The 25,517-nt window shown below is 51.5% G+C and overlaps 1 protein-coding gene and 1 non-coding gene across 2 annotated transcripts in view; one reads left to right on the top strand and one right to left on the bottom strand.

The window, feature by feature from the left end:
* PAX5 (paired box 5) overlaps nt 1-25,517 on the bottom strand; it is a 175,652-nt gene that overhangs the window by 128,024 nt on the left and 22,111 nt on the right. Inside the window, exon 5 of the mRNA XM_060153394.1 lies at nt 25,361-25,489. Within this exon, the coding sequence (XP_060009377.1) occupies nt 25,361-25,489 (129 nt within the window). The remainder of the gene's footprint in view (nt 1-25,360; nt 25,490-25,517) is intronic.
* Nucleotides 12,253-12,324, top strand: TRNAE-UUC (transfer RNA glutamic acid (anticodon UUC)). The gene has a single exon. It is a non-coding gene; the product is annotated as a tRNA-Glu (tRNA).

The following is a 25,517-nucleotide window of genomic DNA, read 5'->3' as shown; positions in this document are numbered from 1 at the left end:
AAGAGTATAAGCTCTCTGAGGACAAAGCCCATGTCTGGTTCACCTCAAGCAAGGGAGATGCTAATCAATGTTTGTTGACTGAATGAGTGACCTGGGAAGACTTGAGGGGTTGCAGGTCCGAATGGTTCAGGGGAACTCAGTAATAGGATAGTGTCTGGTATCATCAGAGAACTCCGGAGAAAACCTTTGGAAGTGACCTCCATTATATCAGTGATCCCGGAGGAGAAAGAGTGAAGCAACTAAGAGTTTATGTTCTACATTCTAAGAAAGTGCTGAGGCAATTCACAAAATTTTAAACAAGAGGATGATAAACTACCAAAATTCAGTTGAGCGCTAAGCTTCCTGGTGACACACACCAAAAGGAAAACACAGCAAGTCTCATAGTGCTCAGAGTCCAACAACAACAACAAAATGCCATTAATTCTTCTACACAAAATAATTCACAGAGCTTCTCTTCTCTGCATGGTGTTTTGAATGATTAGGGTAACTCAGAGATGACTAACAACACAGAGATGGGTCCTGGAGGAGGAAACATCAGAGCCAGACCTCAGATAAGGGGAAGGGACAAGGTGCTGGGATAAGAGGAAAGGATTCCAGGCCCAGACAACTAACTTCAGTTGGCAACATTTCTAGAGCGTCTACGTGAGCCAGGCCCTGTGCTGGGGATCAGGGTGGCAGGGCTGGAAAGGTCCCACGGCAGCCCAGAACCAAACTCGATGTTCCAGGTGATTTTATAAATGTCATCCTAAACCGGGGCAGCACGCTGAGAAAAATCAGAACGGCATGGAGGAAAATTCCATTGGAACGACCATTATTCAGCCATTAGTTTCACTCAATCTTTCTTCTCGGGAAGGAAAACGCAAAATTGTAAAATTGCCGAATACGTTCAGGTTCGACCAGAGTGAATCTGATTGTGCCGTGTGTTACCCGATGAGTCATAGGCTGTCAGTGAGGGAAAGACCCCAAAGGACTGATGATTCTACACTCAGAAACGGCAAAGGGATTTGTTTGGGGCCAGAAGGTAGGTCCAAGGTGAGCTGAGCCTAGGAACACATGAGGCCCCTGATTCCTGTTCCAGGCCTCATGGATCCATTCATTCCTGAGCGGCATGCGCCAAACTCCTGCTGAGTGTCTGGCCCAGCACTTGGCACCTGAGCTAAAGAGGTAAGTTCTAACCCCTGTCCTCAAGTGGGGGACACAGACAAGTGAAAAGTTCCAGTGCAGTACGGTAAGCCGCCCCGAGAGCCAAAGGCAGAAGCAAACCTGAGAAGCAGAGGCAGCCGTGGGAACAAAACGGTAGTAGCCACTCCTTATACAGAGCTTACTCTGTGCCAGGCACTATTCTAAGCAACTTATCTGTTTAATCCTCACAACAACCCAGTGATGTCGAGTCTGTTATTGCCCCCTCCCATTTTACAGATGAGGAAACTGAGGCACAGGGAGGCACAGGGAGCACCTTGCCCAAGGTCACACAGCTAAGAGATGGACAAGCTGGGATCCAAACCCAAGCAATCTGGCTCCAGAGACTGCTCCCACCCCTACACTAAACCACTCCACCTAATCCAGACTGGGAGCAGGGGTGATCCAGAAAAGCCCCCTGGAAAAGATGAAGCCCAAGTCTTAGGGATGAGTAGGAAGGAGTTAGCCAAAGAAAGGGGCAGGCAAGAAGTGCACTCCAACCAGAGGGCACAGCACATGCAAAGGTCTGGAGGCACAAAAAAGCCTGGTGCCCCAGGGAATGGCTATAAGTCAGTAGGTTTAGAGGGCAGGAACTGGGGGAAGGGGAGGGAGTAAAGTGTGCGAGGCTCTTTCCTCCCCATTTAGCAGCCTGGTACTATTATCTATTATCCAGAGCCTAACATATACTCTGATGTACAAACAGTACAAATACAGTATTGAAGCTCCCATGGTGTTGGTATGAAGAGACGGGATTTCTTTGTGCTTAAATGAATCAAGATGACCTCAAAGAACAGGCAGGAAGGAAGTAATACCTTATGCATTTCCACAGGACAAGTCTGTTCTCTCTAATCCGTACTGTCCAAGTCCATTACCTCGTACAGTAGTACCTAATCACTCCACCTTACAGAGAGATATGCACACTAATTAGGAAGGATGTTAACCACCATAGTGAAAATATTCCAAAGCAAATGAAATATTACTAAGAGCAAAAGGGTGATTTGTTTCTGTGAATTGTGCTTTCAAATGAGATCAAAGAATGCTAAAGGCTTCGTTTTAATTATACCTAGAAGGACTTCTCAGGCATGCATCCCTTTTTCGGCTTTCACGCACACAGCAGTCTCTCCCCATCCCCCACTGCGCAGAAATAAATAAATAAAAGGGTTTAAAATCATATTTACTCTGATATCTTTGCATTACCCCCATTTGAGTTTTTAAATTACTGTCTTTATTTTTTTCTGAGGACAATATAACTACAAAGAAGGTTCATATTTTGAAGTGTATCTATCTGATCATTGCACAAATGTTTTCGGGAGAAATCACTATATTTCTCCAAGATGGGTATGGGTTTTGTCACAGATCAAAGTGAGAGGGAGGAAAAAAAGATAAATCATCAGAGATCCAAAAATACTTTTCATTTGGAGAAGATATCAGGCCATTTCGATGGGGCTGATGGAGTCCCTGTTCTGTCTCCATTACCCAAGGCAGGCAGCCCCAGCCAGGAGCCAACTACCAAGATTATATTGCCCATAAAGATGGTCCCCAATATATATATATATATATATATGATCTTCAACCTCTATTGATTGACCAATTTCACAAGCAAAGACTGGTGAAATGAAGCTGAAATGAACATCATGCTTTAACTCATTGAACCTATCAGGCCTGAGTTAATCTCACTGTCCACTGTCTCTGATAGAATTCAATTGATCAATCATGTTTCGGTGATAGTACCATTTCACTGGCTTATTGCTTCTTCATTTCAGAGCTTGACCTGTTAGATATACTTGGACTGGCTTGACTCCTCTTGGATACACAGAGATCAGCCTCTGTCTGCCAACGTGTGTCATCTCCTGTCCCAGCTGAAAAGAACTCAAGAGGCTTTTGTGTAAATCTGTGATGTGTTTTTCCACCAGACATACACACGAGTGGTGGATTTATGATGGCATGGAATTGAAAAAGCACAAATTATAAGAGAGGCTCTTTATTCTGCACGGAAGCACCATCATTCCATTTTACATAGCTAAATTGATGTGCTTGGGCTCTGTACTCAGCGGTGGCATGTTCTTATAATTGGCAGCTGTATGCGCCCAGACAGAGTAAGGCACATGTGGAAATGGTAACAACAACGACAATAACAATCGCCACTCCTCAAGTATACATTCACGCTGACCTTTCACATTCATCAGCTTCTCTGATTCTCACCATAACCTCAGGAGATGGGCAAGAGATTATCATTCCCATTTACATACAAGAAAATGGGCTCAGAGAAGGGGAAGCGGCTTGTCCAAGGTCACATAGCAGAGCTATCAGGCCAGTTGGGCCTGAGAGCACTGGTATCTCAGCTCCTGAGTGCCTCTTACCCGGCTGAGGCCGACCTCCAGGCAATTTCAGAACTGTGGAGTCATTTTGGGTATACCACTCTGTCCCTGACTACCTGGACGAAGGAAACGTCCTCAAAATTCGGTTCACAGAATTTTAGAGCTTACGATGGATTCTAAGATCAGCTGCAGCATCTTCTATAGCTTAGAAACTGAGACCCAAAGGGCAGTAAACAGTTTTCCAAAGTCACCAAGACACTCAGCATCCCAGTCAGGACTCAAACCTGGATCCCAGGCCCTCAGCCCAGGATTCTTCATGTTTTCTCTCAACACCTCCCTTGATTCACGCCAAGCCAATGAGCTCCTATCAACAGAGAACCTCATTCTCCACTCTCAACGTGGCCCAATGTGCTGCTTTGGTTCCTTCATGGCAGTTAATTTAATTTTCCTAACTGCAAGCTAAGATGTTGTGCTTTGGGAAATCAGGGCACAGGGGCTCCACCCGGCTGTCTGCCTGGGGGAGGAGGCTCTTGGAACCACAAAGCTGAGCCCAGCATGCAGGTCTCTGGAAGAGGCCAGGGCAATGACAGTTTGCAAATAAGCCTTGCATCTGCTTAGAGCTGGCAGAGTCTGCAAACACACTAATGGACTTTCCTCTGCCCACAGGGAGCTGGGGAGAAGCAATAAATAAAGTAGGCGCCTCTGGGGGGAGCCATTGCTGAGGCCAGATATGGGGCTTAGATGAAGGGCTTGTTGAGGGTGGGGGAAGGGCTTCTGGGACTCACACTGCATCACGCTGCCCCCCCTCCCCGTACACCTCCCAGTAGCCCCAGAGGCTACCTCCCAGATCCTTCAGTCTGTATTCCAAATAGTCGGGCCCTTGTCAATACACTTACAATTCAGTCCAGACGCAGAACGGTTGTAGAGGTTGTAGAGGTTGTAGAGGGTAGAGGCGCTCATGTGGCTGCTGTGGCCACAGAGTAGAGACCCTCTTGGAGGGGGATAAGAAAAGGCCCAGCGGCCAGATGGAGGCCCTCACCCAGGAAAGAGCGCACGGCGGGAATGGCTACCCAGGTTCAGGGGCAGGTCCAGGAGATGATGAAGAGGGGAAGTGGGCCAGAGTTACGAGACTCACTGGTGGTGGAGGACAGACACACCTCTGAACTTCCCTGTTAGACGCTCTGGGCTGCCACCCACTGATGCCCCATCTCACTAAGAGCAAAATCCACAGTGGGTCATGGCTTACAAGACCCTACTGTATCTGGGTCCCCTGGCCGGCAGCCCCACCTTCCTGACCTCCCCTCCTCCCACCCTCCTCCCACTTACTCTGCTCTGGCCACATCGGCCTCCTTGCTGTCCCTCAATCATGCCAAGCACACCCCTGCTTCACTCACACCTTGCCATGTGCTGTTCCCTCTCTCTGGAACATTCCTCCCCCAGTATCTGTTTGGCTCCCTCCTCCTTCCCCTAGAGTCTCTGCTCAAATGGCATCTCATCATTATGACCACCCTCCACAAACCAGCATGTACCCTACCCCCGGCCCTGCTTCATTCTCTATCTCCTTACCCAGCTTTGTTTTCCTCCAGAGCACTTAACGACATGCTGTTTATTTTCCTTATTTATTTATTCTCCCTCATTAGAATATCATTCATGAGGGCAGAGGTTTTGTCTGTCTCGTTCATTGCTGTGTCCCTAGCACCAAGAATAACGTCCGGCACATAGTAGGCACAAAATAAACACGTGTAGAATAAACAGGTAAAAGTGGATATTTCATTGAAAGTGAAAAAAAAAGCAAAAACAAAAACAGGTACAAAGGAGACAGCCACTCCTTGGCAGCCTCCCATTGTGAAGGAGTGCTCACTCCCTCCCTGGGGGCATCTGATGAAGAGCCTTTCCATGCTTGGCCTAGGGCTTGGGAGACAGAACTCCCTCAGGGAAAACAAAGGGGGCCGCCAGGCCTTGACCATCACTGAGGCTCCAGTGCCCAGCTCTCAGTCAGGAGCCAGTGAATGGATGAATGACTCCCCAGGGAGGAGGCCCAGCCTTAGAAGAGTTTAAATTGCGAAGATGGTAGTATACCAGGTGCCAGCTCTGGCTCTGCCACTTGCCAGCTGTGTGACCTTACACAGCACATCTCATCTCATCTGTGCAATGGGGTCAATAAATCCTGCCAAGCCTGCAGCACTGGGTCAGAGCAAGCAAGCCAGGGGGACTGCAAATTGAGACAGTATCATCTGCAGGGCAAACATCTCGGGTCAGCCTATGAGGACAGGGAGCGAGAACATGAAAAGGGAAGCCATTTGCCTAATTAAAAAGGACAAGGTGGGGCTTCCCTGGTGGCGCAGTGATTGAGAGTCCGCCTGCCGATGCAGGGGACCACAGGTTCGTGCCCCGGTCCGGGAAGATCCCACATGCCGCGGAGCGGCTGGGCCCATGAGCCATGGCCGCTGAGCCTGCGCGTCCGGAGCCTGTGCTCCGCAGCGGGAGAGGCCACAACAGTGAGAGGCCCACGTACCAGAAAAAAAAAAAAAAAGGACAAGGTGTGTTCAGAGAGGAGCACCTGGCTAAGCTGTATCCCTTGGTTCAAGCATTCATTCGTCTTTTGCTGGTGCTCCGACCCCAAGCATAGCCCTGTAAGGGGAGCCCATTTCCTAGCAGGGGGAAGAAGCCTAGAGATGGAGTGAGGATTCAAGCATCGAAAAGTACCCTACGAGAGCACCAAAGAGCAGACAGTGGGCGCCAAGAGACAGAGTCTGTCTGGTGTTAGGGGTCAGGGAGAGGGTCAGGAAACGCTTCCTGGAGGAAAGAGTTGCCATTTGAGCCAGGATTTGGACTTGGAGGCATGAGAGAGGAGGCAGAGGGTATCCCAGACAGAGATAAGATGTAGGTGGGGCTCTCACCAACTGTGCTTCCCTGGGAGCTTGGTACCCATGCAGGAGCCCCAGGTGCACATCAGGCCACGCATCTCTGCCTTCCCAGCACAGGGTCCTCCACACAAAATGCACGATATATGCAGGTTTTGCTTTTTCACAGAGTCACAGAACTTCCCAAAGGAAGAGACCCCAAAGAGAAACTCATTTGTTGCAGTGGATCTCAACAAGGGTGATCAAATCAGAGATTTCGGAAATCTGTGACTTACTGTTATTTGGGGAGGAGTTATGGCATTTAGTGGGCAGAGCCAGGGTGCTCCCCAGTCCAGACCAGTGAAGGATCGCCCTGCATCCCACACATCTTTGGAATGATTCATCATACATTCAAGTTGGTGAAAACTCTCTTTATAAATATTTGAGCCATGAACCTAACACTATTTTACTTACATACACAAACTTGGTGTTTTAATTTACACTGAATTTTCCAGGAATACAACCATCCCATAAATTGAGGGAAGATTATGCTTCGCTTTGGTTGCAATTTTATCAAGACATGTTCACAATTTCAGAAAATCAGTTTGCTGATGGCAACACCACCTAGGTATTTGTATTGCCAGAAAACACAGCTGTCCACATTTGTAGCTGCCACATTCATGGTGATTCTACGCATAAGTGCAAGCAACTGACTACTTTATTATGTCTTTTGGTGTAATCAGGCCTGAGCATTTACATAATGAAATACATCATTTAATTATGATTTTATTTTTCTTTCCCCTTTTTGTTACAATTGGGGCATTATATTGATTTTTAAATTATGTGTATAGGTAGGTTATATTTTCTCTAAATTTCATTTTAGGATAGCAAAGGAAGCACTACAAAATAGTTGTTTTAAACAGGGGAGGATTTAACAATTTTTAATCTGACAGGATTTAAACTCACTGTATACGATTTCCAAGGCCCCTTCAGCTCTGCCAATTAGGACTATCTCATATTGAGACTATCACCCTAATCTGTCTTTCTGAAAAAGGGTATTTTTGGGGAGAGAAAGAGTTCTCCAGACCCCTTCTGAGGAACAGGAAGACAGGTGCCAAAATTAGCTATAAAATAAATGTACTTCCTCAGGCATGAATAGTAAGAGCTTGTTCCTAAAAGACAACACTGGATTCCCCCTCTTCTTTTTAGCAACCCAATTCCAGATACAATAATCCAGCTAGGACAGAGCCAAGAAGGGACCCAGGTTCCACAACAGCTTCCCCCTCCTGCTGGGTCTTCTCTCAGCCATCTGCACCAAGGAAAAGAGCAAAAAGCCAGGGGTAGAAAAGACACCTTGACAAATCAGTGCTCCTGCTGCCCTGCAAACATGCAGAATGAGCTTTGGAGCTCGGAGAGCAAGGGAGGTGGGACTAAGACCAGGTGAGGTGTAAGCGCAGGGGAGGGATTGCAGGGGTGGGGGGGTTACGTGCTACCTCTGCCATTAACAGAGTGATTAAGTGCACAGGCTCTGAAACCAGTCTGCTTGGGTTTGAATCCCAGCCCTGCAACTTACTAGCTGCATGACCCTAGACTGATAATTTAACCTCTCATCTTTTCCATCTGCCAAAGGGAAACAGTAATAGTACCTACATTTCTTAAGGCTGGCGTTGTACACGGTGCCTGTCACACAGTGAGTGTTTCAGTCTCAACGTCAGCTGCACTGGTCACATTGCAAGACTGGGCTGGGAGCAGAGACCTGGGTCCTACCTCCATCTCCCCTGTGGATGACTCACACTCGACTGGTCCTCAGAGACCATCAATTCCAATTCCCCCATTTTACAGACAAGGACACTGAGGCCCAGAGAGGGGAAAAAAATGGACAGAGCTCACACAGCAAACTAGCGTTAGATTCCCAATCTAGACTCCTTCCACAACATCGTGCTGCTTCTTAAACACACTAAGCATCAGTTTGTACATTTCTGAATAAGAGTGGTTGTCACAGGGTGGCACCAAGGATCACTGAATGCAATGACGGGGCAAAGTCCTCAGCGAGCCCTTATTAAGCCTGTGCCAACTCAAGGAATTCAGGCCGTTACTGAGCACACAGTAGGCGCCTGACACATATTTATCACGTGCATTGCACTATCTTCTCTCACTGGTCAGTAAGTTCCCCAAAGTCAAGGGCCTTTCATATCAGAGTATCTGACACATGGCTACTTCTCAGTAAATACTGGTTGAGTGAATGAATGAATGATAGTGTGCCTGAAAACAGAACTAGAAAGGGGGGTGGGAGGGGGAAAGGAACGCCTTGGTTCTCTAACTAGAGGGAAAGCAAGAGATTGAAAAGAAGAAAAAACTGCATCTCCTTATCCACCCCTTCCACACCCGTGCTCTGTGCCAGTCCCCAAGCTGGGCGCTAAGGGAGCAACTGGGAGGAATCAGAGGTGGCCCCTGTCCTTGGAAGTCACCAACTGATGGGGGCGGCAGAAGAAGGCCGCAGGGACTCAGAGGGGGCCATGTGGCTGGCAGCCTTCTCTGTGGGGACAAGGAGGGCTTCCTGTGGGAGGTGCCACGCCACAAAGAATGGGGATACAGACAGGGGACAGAGATGGAAGGAAGGCCCTCTCTCCAGAGCAGAGGGCTCAGAGACAGCATCACCACATGTGATGGGCTGATATGCAGACCTGAATTTGTCAAGCCATGCCCCAGGGGGCAGGGATGACTTTGTGTCTTTTTCTACTTTTCCACTGGAGCAAAAGACAAAAAACTGATGTCAGGGCATCACTCAGCAAGACCAGAAGAACCTTTACACTCAGAAGCAGATGGAAGAAAAGGCCGCAGGAACGCCAGGAGGACGGGCCAGTCCAACAAGAGAGCAAGGAATTTATGAACCCCCGCCCAGCCCAATTCTGCACTGCGGACCAAGGCGAGAGTGGTGTGCGTCATCCACCCCAGCACCTCCGTCCAAGGAGGCCCAGCAATCCGGCCTCTCCTCCGCCGGCTCCGGGGCGCACAGTGTCCCTCGGGCTCCTGACATTCGGTGGGCCGGTCCCCCGCCGCCGGCACCCCTCGCCTCGGCGCGCTTCATCTGCTCCTCTGCCCAGCTCCCGGCTGCCGCCGCGCCCGCGCTCCCCGGGGCCCGGAAAGCTGGCATCCGTTGTTACCATAACAAACTCAATTGTTCTCAGCAGGGCCCCGGCAAATAAAGTCATTCATTACGGACCTATCCCGGCCGCCGTGGGCTGCGCGGCAGGCAGAGGGCCGCCCGCCGCCCCCTCGCGGGCCGAGACACGCGCCAACGCCGGTACCTGCCGGGGCCGGGCCCGCGGCACCACGGCCGCCACGCTGTGCCCGCGGCCCCGCCGCGGCCGTGCCGGCGGGGTGAGCGCCGGCCGCCGATTAGTTTTATCTCGGCACGTCAATTGACTTATACTGATTGGCTTCCTGCCGCCAAATGTCAATTAAATTGCAAATGCTTGGCGAAGGCAGGGCAGGCGGGCCGCCTCCTTGCCGAGGGCGCCGCGCTCTCCCTTTTTTTTTGCTCCATGTTCTGACGCGGTTGGATTTCTTTCTCCTGCCACTCCGCGCAGCAAACCCCCATGCCCTCCTGGAAGACAGTTGCCCTCCGTTCCCAGCCGATGGGGCGCCCCGAGAGCGAGGCGGAGGAGCGGGGTCTGGCCTCTGGCCTCTCCCCAGGGCCCTCGGCCTCTTGGAAGGGCTTTCTTTATTCGCTGGGTGGCACGGCGGAATCCCTGAAAATTCCCCAGAGATCCTAGCAGGGGACTCCTGGTACGACCTTGAGCATACCCCTTCCGCTCCACTCAGGGCCGGCTTTCTTCGCCGGCCAAGGGGGCTTGAAGGAGATGGCGGCTGGGGGCCTCTTTCTGGGTGCGCGGAGGGAGCAAGGTCAGCAGAATCACAACCATTCACTGGGTGCCGACTCTGTGCCGGGTCATGCGTGGGCTAATCTGCTCAACAGCCCTCTGCAGTAGGTATTATTATCCTCCTTTTACAGGCAAGAGAACTGAGGCACAGGTTAGGGAAGCGGCCGATTGGGTTTCAGAATGGGCAGCCAGGCTTCAGAAGCCCGTGGCTTCATTATTGTGCGCGGTACTCACAGGGGAGGCACCGTGAAGAAATAAGAAAGGGAAAGGGACAGGGCACTAACCTAGACCTGGGCACCTGCCACTGTTACCGATCAGGGCTCTTGGCCTTCCCCCGATCAATAGAAATTGACTAGAGGCCAGACAAGAAATTCAGGCAAGGCTTTACTGGGGCCCTTGCTGCAGCAGGCGGCAGCGAGAACAAACCACAGGTTCTCTTGCTCGCTCCCCGAGAGGGGGCAAGCTTGTTTCTCACATGGGGTGACGGGAGGGGTGTGTCCAGGGGTCGGGCCAGAGGGGTGGCTTAGGTGTTTTGCCCACCCCTTAGGTGGTGGTGTGGGCAGGGGCATCCGCAGGACCCTGCTTTTGCTCCCGACACCCTGTTTTTGCTCCAGGCTCTTCAAAAGTGGCAGTTGGGTTTTTTTGGTTTCTATCTTTTGGGTCCAGAATTTGCCCCAACTGGGCATGCATACAGTTATTTTTAGTCCCAGGCAGTTTCTTTGTATTTTGTTGCTCGAGGAGAGGTGTGTCCAGGTGTAATCACTGCAGCATTGCAGGGAAGGGTCCCAGGTCCCAGCCTGTCTCACCACTGCCAAGAACAGTTGTTCTTGCCAGTCGTTTTACATCCATATGAAATTCTCACATTCATTGTATGATCTAAGGATTAGAGTCCCCATTTTACAGATGGGTAAATGGACCCTTGGAGAAGTTAGTTCTCCGAGGGTAAATGGACCCTTGGAATTTGTCCAAGGTCACAGAGCAGGCACTTGAAATGAACTACGACACCCATACCTACATAGAGCTTGACAGTTTATAAAGCACTTTCTCACACATTGCTCCTCCTGAGTTGGCACAAGACTCTGAGGAAGGAATTCTGCTCTCTCTGTGCCAGTAAGAAAACCCAGGCCCAGCGAGGCTGGCCCAAGCTCACCGGCACTCAAACCCAAGGCCCTGTGATTCCTGATCCTGTGCTCCAAGCCCTACCTCAAAGAGACCTTGAGCAAAAATGACTCAGGCACAGGTCCCACTCGTCCCCTCTCCCCATTCTGTGGGGAGCTATAGAGTAGTACGCAAGTCATAACTGGAGTCAAGCTGGAAAATGCTTAGGGTCACAGGGAGAGCAGGAAAGGGGGCACCCAGGGAAGATGGCATTTTAGGGAAGGACCATACATTAGGCCCCCAAAGAGACTGGGTGGATTTTCCTCCACTGTCTGCCATAAACCGCCCCCTTTGCTGCTTCTGTCCGCCTCCTTAAAGCTCTGTCTGGAGAGAGAGGTATGCAGGTTCTTAACTGATGAAATGTGCCAGCATTTAAAAGATACAAACCTGACCAATCATTCCTTTCAGAAAAGAGATGTTAGCAGAACAAAAGTCCCATTCAAAAGTGCTGGATGGCGTTTGTGTCTCACACAGAAAGGAAACGAAGACAGAGAAGATGGAGGAGGGAGGGGGAACAGCAGGGAGGAGTGAGGGGGCAGAATCTGGGGATGGAAGGGTGATCCGGGCTCATTGCATCCAAATCAAAGAGCCAGAGGGTAGGGACCTGACTGAGACCACACAGCAAGATAGCGGTGAACTGGAGCCAGGAACCCAGCCTCTCCACCCTGTGACAGGCTCATCCTGCCTCTGCAAGCTGCCCTCAGCTACAACTTGAATTGTTGGTTTCTGAAAAAAAACGGAGCTAAAATTCTGCCAGTGTAAATTCTGGTGTGTACATCTTTTTCTTCTGACCCTAGCCCGAATAATCCTATCATTAGACTTAGCAATATAAATAAAATAATCATTTAAAAAAGAGAGAAAGATGGGAATTCCCTGGCGGTCCAGTGGTTAGGACTCGGCACTTTCACTGCCGTGGCCCAGGTTCGATCCCTGGTCGGGGAACTAAGATCCTGCAAGAGAAAGAGAAAACAAAAGAGCTGGGAATTTAGAAAGTTCTTAAGAAGGTCTTCTTGAGGAATTTGGATTCAGGGTAGAAACTCTGCTCTGATGAGTTAAATATTCTTAAAATGTGCCATGTGCCAGAGCTGATCAAAATACTATAGATAACGTTTTTTAATTACCAGGAATTGCAGGAATTATTATCCCCTTTTGACAGATGAGGAAACTGAAGCTCAGAGAAGTTCAGGCCCTTGTCAAAGCTCGCACAGCTAGTAAGTGGCAGGGCTGGGCTCGAACTCCAGTCCACCCACTGTGCTACCCTGCTGTGGTGTAAAGTCCATATGTGATCAGCCAACTGCACTTGAAGGTGACCAACTGGAGGATGTGACAGGGAAGCATGCATAGCAGTGTCAGGGGAAGCCTCAGAAATGGCTGAGTACCTGAGTGAAGAAGCGGGCTCTGCACCAAGGTCGCCCTGAGCTCAGCCTGGCAGGGTGATGGGGATGGTAGAACTGAAATAAAAGGTGGGCTCAAAGCCCCCTTTTGGAGAGAGCTGAGGACATTCCCACTGATGCCATCCTGTGCAACACTCTGTGAGAGGCAGACCAGGGTGGCAGGTAAGGCTACTCTGGAAGCCAGCTGCCCAGGGGCTGGTCCCAATTGTGCCACGGTGGAGCTGTGTGACCTTGGGCAATTTCCTGGATCTCTCTCTGAAACTCTATAAAATGGGGATGATAAGAGCTTCACCTGGTACAGTGGCGGTGTTAAATGCATTAATAGTTTAAAATACATATGGCAAACACTCAGTAAATGCTAACCATTAGAGTCACAGTTCCCATTTGAGGCTGTGATCTATATACACCTGGAGCATATGCTTAGGTAAGGCAGGCAGAACAAGGGCCCTAGGCACCAGCATGCAGAGCTATGCACGTGTGTGTGTGTGTGTGTGTGCGCGTGCGCGTGTGTGTGTTTAGACCACGGGAGAGCTCCCTCCCCCTCTAGAATGGCTGTCATGAAATCCCTTCTAGGGAGCCAGACAGCAGCGCTGGAGGATGGAGACGATGGAGTCAGGCAGGAGTGAAAGGAAGAAGCCTTTGACGTGTAAGGCTCTGGGTTCTACTCAGCAGCCTGCACCTACGGACCAGATGGGCTCCCGGCTTCTGTGACATCCAGTCCCTATTCAGTACATATTTGTTACCAAGAACCAGCCCTGTGCTGGGCACTAGGGCCACAATGGTGACCACTACAGACACTAGTCCCGCCCGCACAGGGCTCCCAGTCTCACAGGGGAGAGAGATGAGTGACAAATGTGATACTTTTGTCAACAGGCAGGCTCTGTGTGCTGCAGGTGGGCCCAGGGGAGCTGACAGTTAGGAGGGACCCTCGGGGAAGCCTCCACTTTTAGGAAGTGGCATGAGCTGGATCCTGAAGTTGTAGAACGTCAGCTGGGTAAATGGTAGGGTGGAGAAGGGGGGCAGTTTCCAGGCGGTGGGAACACATTACCATAAAAGGCATCCTTTATAGAGCACATATCATGCATGGGGTCCTCCAGGGCACTGCGCATGCATTACCTCATTCAACCCACGTAACAACCCAATCATAGGCACAATGGGTGTCCTTGTTTTACAAAGAGGGAAACTGAGGTCAAATAACTTGCCCAAAGTTACACGAGTAGGCATTGGTGGAGTCAGCACCAGAACCCTGGTTGCCTGACTACAACCCGTGCATATAACCCTTAGGCTGCCAGCAGGAAAGAACAAGTGGTGCTCAAGGGATGGAATGAGGTTTGGTATGACTGGGGTGAGCATGAAAAGAGGAGGGTGGGGAGGGACGAGGCTCATGAGATGGGCACGGGTCCGACCACAGAAGGCCTAGCAACCTTGTTAAGAAGTTTAGATGCTTTCTGAGAACAATGGGCAGATTTGAAGGGTGAAAACCCTTCAGGTGAGTCAGCGATCCAAACTGTATTTCGGAAGTGCCCCTAGGGCTGCTATGCGGAAGGTGGACTGTTTGGAGAAGTCAGTGACATTGGAGGTGGGGACACACTAGGAGGCTACAGCAATAGTCCAAAGGAGAAGAGAGGGTGCTTGGACTAAGGCAGTAGCAGTGGGGACCAAAAAAAAGGAGGAGATTCATGAAATAGTTAGGACAGAGATGCAGTGACCTTGAGAAAACACCTACCATAGGCTTTGATTTGTGGTCACAGGCAGAGGCACAAACTTTCTGAGCTGTGAGGATGATAGAAGACCTGCTTCTGGCTAACTTAAGTTGCCTGGAAAAAAAATAAATAGCAACCCCTCCCTCTCCTAAGCACCAAAAGAGATTTCAAAGCATTTTCCAACCTGCTACTTCATATAACAGACTGTGAGGGAGATGTTACTGCAATCCCCACAGATGGGAAGTGAGCTGCCCAAGGTCACACAGCCAATGGAGAAAGATCCTGAATTTAACTCCAACTCCAGTGCTCTCTCTGGCACACCACAGAATGTCAGAGCCCAAAAGATCCCTTAAGTCATCTGTTCAAATATCCACATTTTAACACAAGGAAAACAAGACTCAGAGAGAAGTGACTTGCCCAAGGTCACACAGCCAGCAAGTAAAGGCTTAGACTAGAACCGACAACTTGACTCCCAAAAAGGTTTGTATTAAGACGTCTGCACCATGGAGGTGAGGAGGGACGGAGTGATCCCCAACAGCAATGGCCCAGTCTCCCACTGCTGTGACTAAATGCTGGCAGAGAAGTGAAACTCAGGCAAATGGGCAGCCTACCTGGGCACTGCTGCCGCCCACCGAGTTACAAGCATACCAAGCTCGGAAATGGTCAGTACACACTGTCCTGTCACCCCTCTTGTCCCTAACCCTGGACAGCAACTAAGCTGTCTTGGGTCGATGGTGCCACCTGGTGGCTGGTGCTGGGAAGAGTCTGACCCCTTTGTCGCTTTTTACCGTCCGCTTTTCTAGTCTCTCTAGGGGCCATGCCTTTCTCTCTGTTTCCTCTCATAGCTCAGTCATCTCACTACAAGCATATCTCCTCTAGCATCTTTCAAGTCTTCTAAATGACCTTAGGAAATTCTCTTTGTCTTCCTCTCCTCCATTTCAGTCCATCAGTCCAAGGAAGGACTAATGCAAATGATAAACTTGTACCAATGAAAATGAAAACTGGAAATTTCAAAATGAAATTACACACACACACGCACACGCACACACACACACACGTGACCAACCACTGGCATTCTGGAAAAACTCAGAAGCCCCAGTGCAATCAGAACAAAAATCTCCCTTTTTTTCAATTGCCTTTCACACCTGCTTTTCCTCAAAGGCCAGGAGTCAAGATAAACACCAAACCTACTTCTTTATTTCATTTTATTTTGTTTCATTCCAAATCAACATTATTTGCTGGGGTTTTCCCCACCAAAACTATGCCCTGGGTGGGGGTCTCACGGGCCTGCCCTGAACAGCTGCAGAGCTGAGCTGGGATGGGGAGAGGTGGCTGGGTCCCCAAACACCCACTCCCTGGGCTCTTAGGGAGCACTAGGAAGCTGTTGTTGGCCCCAAAGGAAGCCTGCTGGACAGAGATCAGACCTCAAACCCTACGATATTCCACTGGAAGTAAAAGGAGCCTCCGTAGCTGTGCCTTTCTGTGGAAGTTCAAGCTTGGGAGAGGACCCAGAAGCCCTGCACACCCTAATCTGCTAAAGGACGATTTCCAAAGCCCAGCGTGTCTTGTCACTCCCTCCCCAGCTCAGAAGCCTGCCATGGTTCCCACTGCCTTCAGGAAAAAAGAACAGGAGAAACTGATGGCACCTTTCTTTTAATGAAAACCACTTAACTGCTCTCCCTCTCTGTATGAGTGATAAGTAAGCTCAGAGTCTGCAGCAGCCTGAAGCAGACATCCTCAAAGTCTAGTCCAGGGACCCCCTGAGTGATCCCCAAGACCTTTCCAAGGGGTCTGTGAGGTCAAATCTATTTCCATAATAATACAAAATTATTCTTGGCCTTCTTCACTCTGATGCTTTTCCAAGTATACACTGGCGTTTTCCAGAGGTTCTAAGATGTGTGATATCACAACAGATTGGATACAGAAGCAGATATGAGAACCCAGCTGTCTTCTATTAAGCCAGACACTAAAGAGATTTGCAAAATCATAAAGCAATGTCACTCTAAATGTTTTGGCTTGGAAAATATTGTCCTTTCTTATTTCAAACAGCACATTATTTATGTTATTACTGCTATTTTTAATACATTAATAAATATTTTAAAATTTTGTCCATTTTAATTAACCCACATAAATTCAAAAGCTCCTTGGGGTCCTTGATCATTTTTAAGAGTTTAAAAGGGTTGCAAGACTGAAAGTCTGAGAACCACTTGTTTAAAATAATGCCAAGAGGACTTGAGATGGGACCAGGAGCAGATCAGAATCTTGGTACCAAAGAGAACCTTGATCCCATGTTTTAGATGAGGAAACTGAGGCCCAGAGAGAGAAAGGGATTTCCCCAAGGTCACCAGCAAGTCAGCCACAGACTGAGGACTGGAACCCAGAGCCCGAGGCTCCCTCCTCTGGGCTCCCTCCCCGCCTCATGAGCCTCTAGTACTTGGAGTGTTGCAAAGTCCTGAACTGCAGATTCTGCAGCCAAGGATTAACCATATTCCAAAGACAGAGAAAGGACCATGGGATTCTCTGCCCCACAGGGCACCAGGGCATGCGGAGTGGGGAAGACAGCCAAGTCCACTCCACCTTGAGCTCCAGACAGCCCTGGCAGGGGGCCTGCCTGCCAGGGATGAGACCGCACAGCTCTCCTTCTGGTTGACCCCAGAGCCGACTCACACTGTGGCCCCTGCTCTTTACGTCCCCCAGGGCTCTCTGGGACACCAGTGCACAGTCCCGTGGGAAAAGCTGGTGGGGGAGGGGTGGAGGAAGCCTGGGTGAAGCAGGTGTGCAAACAACAGGGGTGGGGGCGGGGTGTTGGCTCTCACGAGGGCTCTCAGTCACTGAATCAAAGTGAAACTCAGGGACCTAGGGGCCAGGAGGAACCGAAACCTGACCCCCCACCCAAGGGACAGACCCTAGGCACCAGGGAAAGGCCCAAGGAGCCTCTCTGATTGACCACCTGGCCTCAAGTCCCCTGCTTTACCAAGGAAGCCTCGGACACTTGTCTGCCTGGCTGAGGTGCCAATGACTGCAAAACCGGAAGGACGGGAGAGTGGCCAGCCAGACTGGGAGATGGGTCCCTAGCATCACTGCCACTAAGCGCCCCCGTGCCTGGACTACCCATCTGGCAGGTGTGAACTGAATGACCCCCGTCTCACTGTTCTTCTGGGCTGCCAAGGGGTGGGGCTGCTTGGCCCTGCCCTACTGCCTTCCCTCCCTCACCTACCTCCGGCCTGAGAGCCTGACTGCCCAGTTCCCTGACCGCATGCACGCGCACGCGCGCACATGCACACACACACACACACACACACACACACACACACACACACAAACACAGCCCCACCCAGCTCGATCAGGGCCCTGCCTCCCATAGGCTTTAGCTGCCACAGGCTAGACTCAACCAGACGTGTTCTTCAGAGTCCATACTAGGATTCCAGAAGCTCAAAGGATTCAGGTAGAGAAAATTAGAGCACAAACGCCGTGAACAAGGTGAGTACAGAGCACCCGGAGGATCACAGGCCCAGCAGCCCCGGACGATTGCTGCCGTGTAGGAAAGCCTGCCCAGTGTCACAAGATCTGATTTTTTTTTTCCAAGAAAGGCTAGACATCCAGATAGGAAATCTTATTTTTAAATGTTGGTAACTAACTCAAAATCATTTTAAATACAGGACAAGCCAAGTAAAGCATGACGAGAAGGCTGGCAATCAGATTCAAAGTGATGCCCTCTGAGCAAGCATGCTGGTCCGGGCCCCTGCCCCGACAAAAAAAAACACTCAGGGAAGGGCCCCCTACATGTCCAGCCTGAGGGTACATTCAGGGGACACCTTGTGGAGGGCAGGGAGGGGACCTGCCCTGCTGAAGCCCCAGGAGAGACCAAGACAAAGTGGTGGTCATTTCCTTCTCTCTGCAGAGTCTGTCTGGTCTCCAAAGCTCCGTGCTGGCCCGGGATGAATCCAAGGGCCCCAGCCAGTCAGGAGGGACCAATGGCTCAACACTGAAAATCCCCCAGGGAGTGGACTGGCTCTGGAAACCAGGCCAGGTCAACAGACCAGCCTCAAGGACAGCATTCCAGGTGGAGGGCTTTGCCTGGATTATGGCCCAGAGACAGGAGAGCTCAGAGACTGTGCCGGGGGCCGGAAGCACAGAAGGGATGGGGAGGAGGAACGGGAGGCCAGGGAGGGAAGGTCACGGCTCATTGTCAAGAGTTGAGGCCCAGGGGTGATAGGCCGATGGGGTCAGGTCAGGGTTGCTCATAGCTTTCAACAGTGGGGGCAGCAGATGGGCCAAGGAGAATGGAGGAAAGGAGGGGAGGTAAGAAACTAAGATTTGGCCTGTCAAATGGCAGTAGGATATCAAGGATGTTCTGAGGAGTCCATCTGTCCCTCTAGGTTTTCTGGGTTTTTACCATGTGAAATGTCATTTTTACTGGTCAGACCCCTTCTTTTCTCCAAGCCTGTTTTCCCATCTGAATAATGACTAGGTGACACATCCCAGATGCTCTCCAAGGCCCTTCCAGCTCTGACAAGGGCTGATGAAAACCAAGTTGGTGACCCCAAACCCCTAGAGGCCCAGTCCTCCCAGGTCCAAGTATTCTGCCTTCTGTCCTCCGTCCTGGAGGTCTCCACCACCTTGTGTACCCAAGATGTCACTTCCCGGAAAACTGAGGCTTAACCCTTTTATCCTTCCATCAAGGGGTTGAAGTGAAGGTCCTGAAAGAAAAGGAAGCAAAGGAAAGCCAGGGGCCCTTCCCTTTGAAGCTGCCACCTGGGGGCGCTGTTGCTCAGCCTTGGCGCCCAGAGAGGCTGACTGTTACAAACAGGAAGTCAGGGAGGGGGGCAGGGGAGGATCAGCCAGTTTCAGCTGCCAAACAGAACTGCAGCGGGAGCCTGCTAGCCCTCAGCCTGGACCGGCCTCACACGCTCAAGCCCCGGTCTCCTTCAGGGGCCATTTATTAAATACTTAGGACCACCAGGCCCTGGAGCTAAACCCTTTGCCAGAACGACTTCATTTTATCCTCACAATAACGCACAAAACTTGTGCCCCCTCTACTTTCCGATGCAGACTCCGAGAGACTAAGTAACTTGCCAAAGATTTCACCACACAGAGTCCTCAAACCAGCTGGTCCCTGGCCTGTGAGCCTGGGTCCTTGCCTCAACACCTCACCTTATTTGGGGGTCTCCAGAGATCACTGATCTCTGGAATGGTGGTGCCGCAAGGGTGCCTACAACTCCCCCCCTGACTCAGGAATCCTGAGCTTTTCCACACACCCCAGTCCCTGCTGGGAAATCTGAGAGCAGTCTCTGCATCTCCTGCTCCAGTGCCTTCGGTCCTGAGGCCGGGAGCAACAGACAGAGTCTGAGTGTCAGTAAAAGAAGAGGGTCCTAGGAGAGGAAGGCCAGGGCCTGCCCAAGGTCAGAGGGTCCCTGGGGCCCTGCATGGTCTGTGAACTTCTGAAACCCCTTCCCTCCCCAAGATGCCTCCCATGGAGGTCCGCAGGGCAGGGCTGAGCTGAGGCTCCCAGCCTGGGAGAAGGGGAGGGCGGAGCTAGTAAGAGAGAGAGCAAGAGCCAATACAAGAAAAGAGAGAGAGTGGGGGAGTGCACATGAGAGAGAGAGAAAGAGAAGAGAGTGAATATGAGAAAAAGAAAGAGAGTGAGAGCTGGAACAGCAGACAGAAGCAGACACAGAGGAAGTCTCAATAAACAGGACATAAACAGAGGCAGAGGGCGCTGGATGAGATGTGCCCCCAAACAAAAGACACAGGGAGAGACACAAAGACAGAGAGGAGACAGGCACCTCCAGAAAGAGGGATGGACATAGTCATGACAGGAGCCCCCGCTAAATGCCCCCCAAACTTCCCCATGAGGGTCTTGTTGGACTTGGCATCTTTTGAAAAGGACAGGCCCCTTCCTGTGCCCTCTGCAGGCAGAGGGCAGTCCAGTGCCCAGAAATTCCACCTGCAATGTACCCTCCACTGCCCCCAAAGAAGCTTCCACACTGGTGCTGGATTGGCCAGCCTTCTGAGCTAGTGAAAGGCATTCGCACTCGGCTGACCTCGGTGTGTTGAGGGCCTTTCAAACTGGGGGGATGAAGGGAGGGGGAGGTCAAGGGGACCTGAATGGGGGCCCTGGAGACGGCGGAAGGAGGCCCCACCAGAGATCAAAGGCCCGAAAAGGAACAGAGGGCCTGGGGCTGCCCTTTCACCCATGGTCGCTATTCACAGTTCTGCCTGCTCCGCCAAGTCCAGCCCCGCCACGACCTCCTCTGGGCCTTCCGGGGAGGGAGGCACTGCCCAGGCTCTGTCCCCCTAGCCCCGCAGGATACTGTAGGCCCATGCCACAGCTTTCTCCACAGACCCTCACAGGACAGTCCAATCAAGAGACGAAGCTGCCTCTCATGCCTGGGCAGCACCCCAGCCTGACTCTCACCATCCACAAGCCTCCTGAGCCCTGTGGGCACCAGGCCCTGTGCCAAGGGGCCAGGCTGAGGGTAGAAACACAGGCGATGCAGCCCCGCCCAGTCAAGCCCACGTGATGGCGGACTCAGAGTCAAGCAGCAGGAGGGAAAACAACTAGGCAGAACCACTTCCAGATGCCAGGCAGTCACAGAAGCACTTGTCCCCCAGATTGTAACAGGCCTAAAAAGCATGGAGTCCAGGTGGTGCACTGGTTAAGAATCCACCTGCCAATGCAGGGGACACGGCTTCGAGCCCTGGTCTGGGAAGATCCCACATGCCGTGGAGCAACTAAGCCCATGCAACACAACTACTGAGCCTGTGCTCTAGAGCCCGCGAGCCACAACTACTGAGCCCGCGTGCTGCAACTACTGAAGCCCACGTGCCTAGAGCCTGTGCTCCACAACAGAAGCTACCGCAGTGAGAAACCAGCGCACCGCAAGGAAGAGTAGCCCCCACTCACCGCAACTAGAGAAAGCCCGCGCGCCGCAATGAAGACCCAACACAGCCAAAAATAAATAAATAAATTTACTTTTAAAAAAGTCGTGGAGTCTAAACCAAAATGCCTTCTTTGACTCTTCTGCCCCTCACCCCTGCTCATACCTCCAATGACAGGGAGCTCACTACCTTTCTAAGCTAATGCTTCTAACCTTGGCCCAGCCTGGGTGTTGTCTGAAAGCTGTTCCTTGCACTGAGCCATGATCTTCCTCCCTGTAGCTTCCTTTAACCAGCCCCAGCTCTGCCCTCAGAGGCCCCATGGACTTTATCTGCTGCCTCAGCCGCAGAACCGTTCATCTGAGATTTGGACACAGTGGCCACATCCCCAAGGCTGGTATTGGAGGCACATGTCCCAAGGAGAATCCTAGAATTTCTAGATTACCAAGGGCCCTTGGCAATCCACTGGTCTAACAGTGTTTTAACTTGTTTGTTTTTGCTACAGAACTCTTTACTCAAATAGCGCTTTCCACGGAAGGCAAAATTACCAAGAGGAACACTTCTAGTTGAGGAGACTAGAGACTCTCCCCACCACCATTATCCTCACTAATTGTGAACCCTCTACAGGCACATGACCGACCCATTCTACGGAGAAGCATTTATTGAGCACCCACTATGTGCCAAGCATTTGTATTCAAGTCATGTTATCCAATACAGTAGCCACTGGGCACATGTGGCTACTGAGCCCTTGAAATGTGCCTAGTGCAACTGAGGAACTAAAATTTTCATTTTATTAGATTTTAATTCATTTAAGTTTAAAAACAAGCCGTGTAAAATATTTTTCCCTTTATAAAGTGCCACTTCCTATGAGAGCCCTTACCAGATCCTTTCGGTCAATGTCGGCCCTTCCCTGGCCCGCCCTGCCCTCCCTCTCTGGTGTCATCCTCCCAGCACAGCATCACCCCACACACTGCCCATCAGAGGGACTTCGGGTTGCCCATCTTGCCCACCGGCCTGCAAGGTCTAGAGGGCAGGTCCTCTGTGACGGAACTGTCCCACCACCCACCCCTGCCCTGAGCCCATGCCCACAGGGTAAAACCCAAGTCCAAGTGGAAGATGACTGTGAACCAGAGCTGAGCAAGCAACTCCACCCTGCTGAACCTCAGTCACCTCATCTGAAAAATGGGGATGGGGACCCTCAGCCATCTTCCTCTTGGCCCTCTACTGCCTCTCTTGCCCCATGGCCCTTGCCTCAGGCTGCTGACGGCTCCTGAGGAAAATGGTGCCATGGTCTGCAGCCTCAACGGGCCGGAATCCAGCGCACCAGCATTTCCCCTGTGTTTCCCCAGTGGCTGGTTCTTACTTTCTCACCACACTCTTGGCAGCATCCAGCCTGCTGACCACGCCCTTCTGCTTGAAACCCTCCAGGCTCTGCCCAGCCCCAGGCTGCTCCACCTCCAAAGCATCTCTCTGGAGGGGCTGAGGAGCAGCAGGTGGCTGGACAATGCCAGGGAGCTGAGGCCTCAGGGGCTCTCTCCACTCCTTCCCACCCCACTCCACCACCTGGCCATACTGGCCCTGTGGCTTTGCCAACATCATGGAACTCCCTGGGGCCTTGGTTTCCTCCCCTATAAAAAGGGAGTGGCAATCTCTGCCTCTTCAACTCCTCCTGAAGCCAATGCAAGGATGCAGGGAGCTATAGAGGGAGGATGGGAAAGGGCAGTAGGGAGCACCACACTGTACTGCTCCCAGGTAGTTTGCTGATGTGAGCAAGGGCACTTCTGCCCACCTCTCTGCCCAGCCATATCCACTCTCAGTGATGCAGGGCGGGCGGCAGGCAGGGGCTCTGCTTTTTGCTTGAGTCTCTCAATCTTCCCAATCCTGTAAGCTTTCAGGACCATCAAATCCAGACCACAGACTGGATCACCTCCCAAGTCTTTCTGGGGATCAGGGCTCAATCGTAAATTCCAAAACTGAAAGGATCTCAAAGATCATCCAATTCTGCATCTGATTCTTGATAGTCTTATACAGCAGCCCAGCAAATGGCCACCTAGGCTCTACTAACATACCTCTAGTGACAAGGCACTCACTACCTCCTGAGGCAGCCCCCTTTGGCCGTAGACCACTTGCATATTTACGAAGTTATTTTTTACTCTGAGCTGAAATCTATTCTGCATCTGCCACACACTGGCCTTTGAGGCCACACAGCAAAGTCTCATTCCTCTTGCCTTCCATGTCAGCCTTCCAAATATTTGAAGGCAACAATCCAGGCTTCTCATTCTCCTCTTCTTGGTACCAAAACATCCCTAGAGCCTTGAGGTATTCTCCAAATACCTCTCCATCCGGGTTATACCCACCTGGACACATCCTAATTTGTCACTGTCCCTCTTAAAGATCAATACCACAAATGAGCCACAGCCTCCAGGAAGGATCTGCCCAGCACAGAGCAGTCTAGATGAACAACACTCACATCCTGACCACTCTTACACCTTCTCAAGCAGCTTGAGAGGCTAAACAGTGACCACTGATCAGAGGCCGAAAGCCAACAGAGCACTCAACAAACACAGTGACACAGTCCCCCCAGTTCAGGACCTGTGTGTTTGACGGTAAACATCAAAGTCAATGTTTTTCTCTCTTCAAAACTCTCTGCCTGTATCCCTCAACCTCTGAGGGAGCCTCACATACCCGCCCCTCCACATGATCAAACACAGTGGGCCCCAGCTTGGGCACATCTGCTGGGAGTCCAGGTGACAAGGGGAGAAAAGATGACACCATCAACCCCATAAACCAACAGAGATGGTAGGCCCACTGTCTCCTGCAGTACCCAGTACAGCAACCCTGAGTCAAAGACTTCCCACATCTGCTCCGAGTGTTGGGGGGTGAGGGGGCGGAGAGGTGAGGCAGGTTCCAGAAGCCGTGACTCATCCCCCGTGTACTCCACAGCTCCAAACATAGGCCACGGGCCCAGCTCCTGCATGGCCTGGAGCCCACACACCACAGGCCAATCCACCGCTGGGCCGACTCAATTTTCTAGTTACAGGTCTTAAGTACTTAAGCATGTGCTCGTGAGAACATACATCCTTTACAGGGAGCCGAGAAAGGGAATTGTGCTGAGGAACAGAATAATTGAATCAAGATTTCTGTCACCCTGCTCTCAGCCCCTAGACTATAGCCCGTTTTTTTTTGTTTGTTTTTTGTTTTTTCCTTTCCTGACAAAGGTTTTACAGACTCCCAGGGCTCATTTCTCCTCTCAAACCCATTAATGTCAGCCCACTGGCAGCCTATCCAGGGAAAGGAGACCCAGGTTAAGGTGGGCCCATGTCCGGAACAAAGGCGGCCAGCTCCCGAGGCCCAGGCGGCACACCGAGGGTTGAGAAAAACCAACAGGGAAGATTGTCATCTATTTAATCCCAGGGAGGCTCCCTGCACTCCCTCCTTCCAGGCCCAAGGACAGAGAGGAGAAGATTATTCACTTCCTCAACGGCCCCCCCATCACCGCACTGAAGGCCTTCTGAAAGAGGTGTGCTCAGACCCTCGGAGAGCCCACCCGCTGACCCTGCCACCTCATGTGTGCCCCTCTCACTTTGCCCAGCCCCTCCCTCTCCCCTAGGCCTCCCCCCAAAAGGGGGACACTGCTGCTGTGCTCATACCCTCCACACCCTGCCCTCTGGGCATCACATCTGCAAACGCAAGGGCTTCTAAGAGGCCGCAAAGCACAGGCCCCAAGGACTCTGCCAGGCCCGGCTTTCCCACCAAAGGGGTGAAGATGGGAGGAGGCCAGCGAGAAGTCCAGTCCCAGCCGGGGCCCTCTTCCTCTCCCGGAGGGCTCAGCCCCTTCCCCGTGGTCAGGACGGGACTGAGCTGGGCCAGACGCCGCCAGCGCTCTGAAGGTAAAGGGTGCTCGGAGGGCGTCTGTGCTTCCGCCCCTGACTGAAGGCCTGGAAACAGATCCCACAGATCCGACCAGGCCCATCCCCGACGGGCAGCGCCGGCGTCTCCTACCTTCGTCTCTCTTGCGCTTGTTGGTGTCGGCGCTGGGGGACGTGATGCCCAGGATGCCGCTGATAGAGTAGGAGGAGCCGGCTGAGTCCGTGCTCACCGAGGACACCTGCGTCACGGAGCCGGTGGACACTGCAAAGAGGGAGAAGGCGGTCAGGGC

The sequence above is a fragment of the Lagenorhynchus albirostris genome, chromosome 7, assembly GCF_949774975.1.
Source record: "Lagenorhynchus albirostris chromosome 7, mLagAlb1.1, whole genome shotgun sequence".
Lineage (NCBI taxonomy): Eukaryota > Metazoa > Chordata > Mammalia > Artiodactyla > Delphinidae > Lagenorhynchus > Lagenorhynchus albirostris.
The sequence above is the reverse complement of the archived record's forward strand: the minus strand, read 5'-3'. Positions and strand labels throughout refer to the sequence as shown.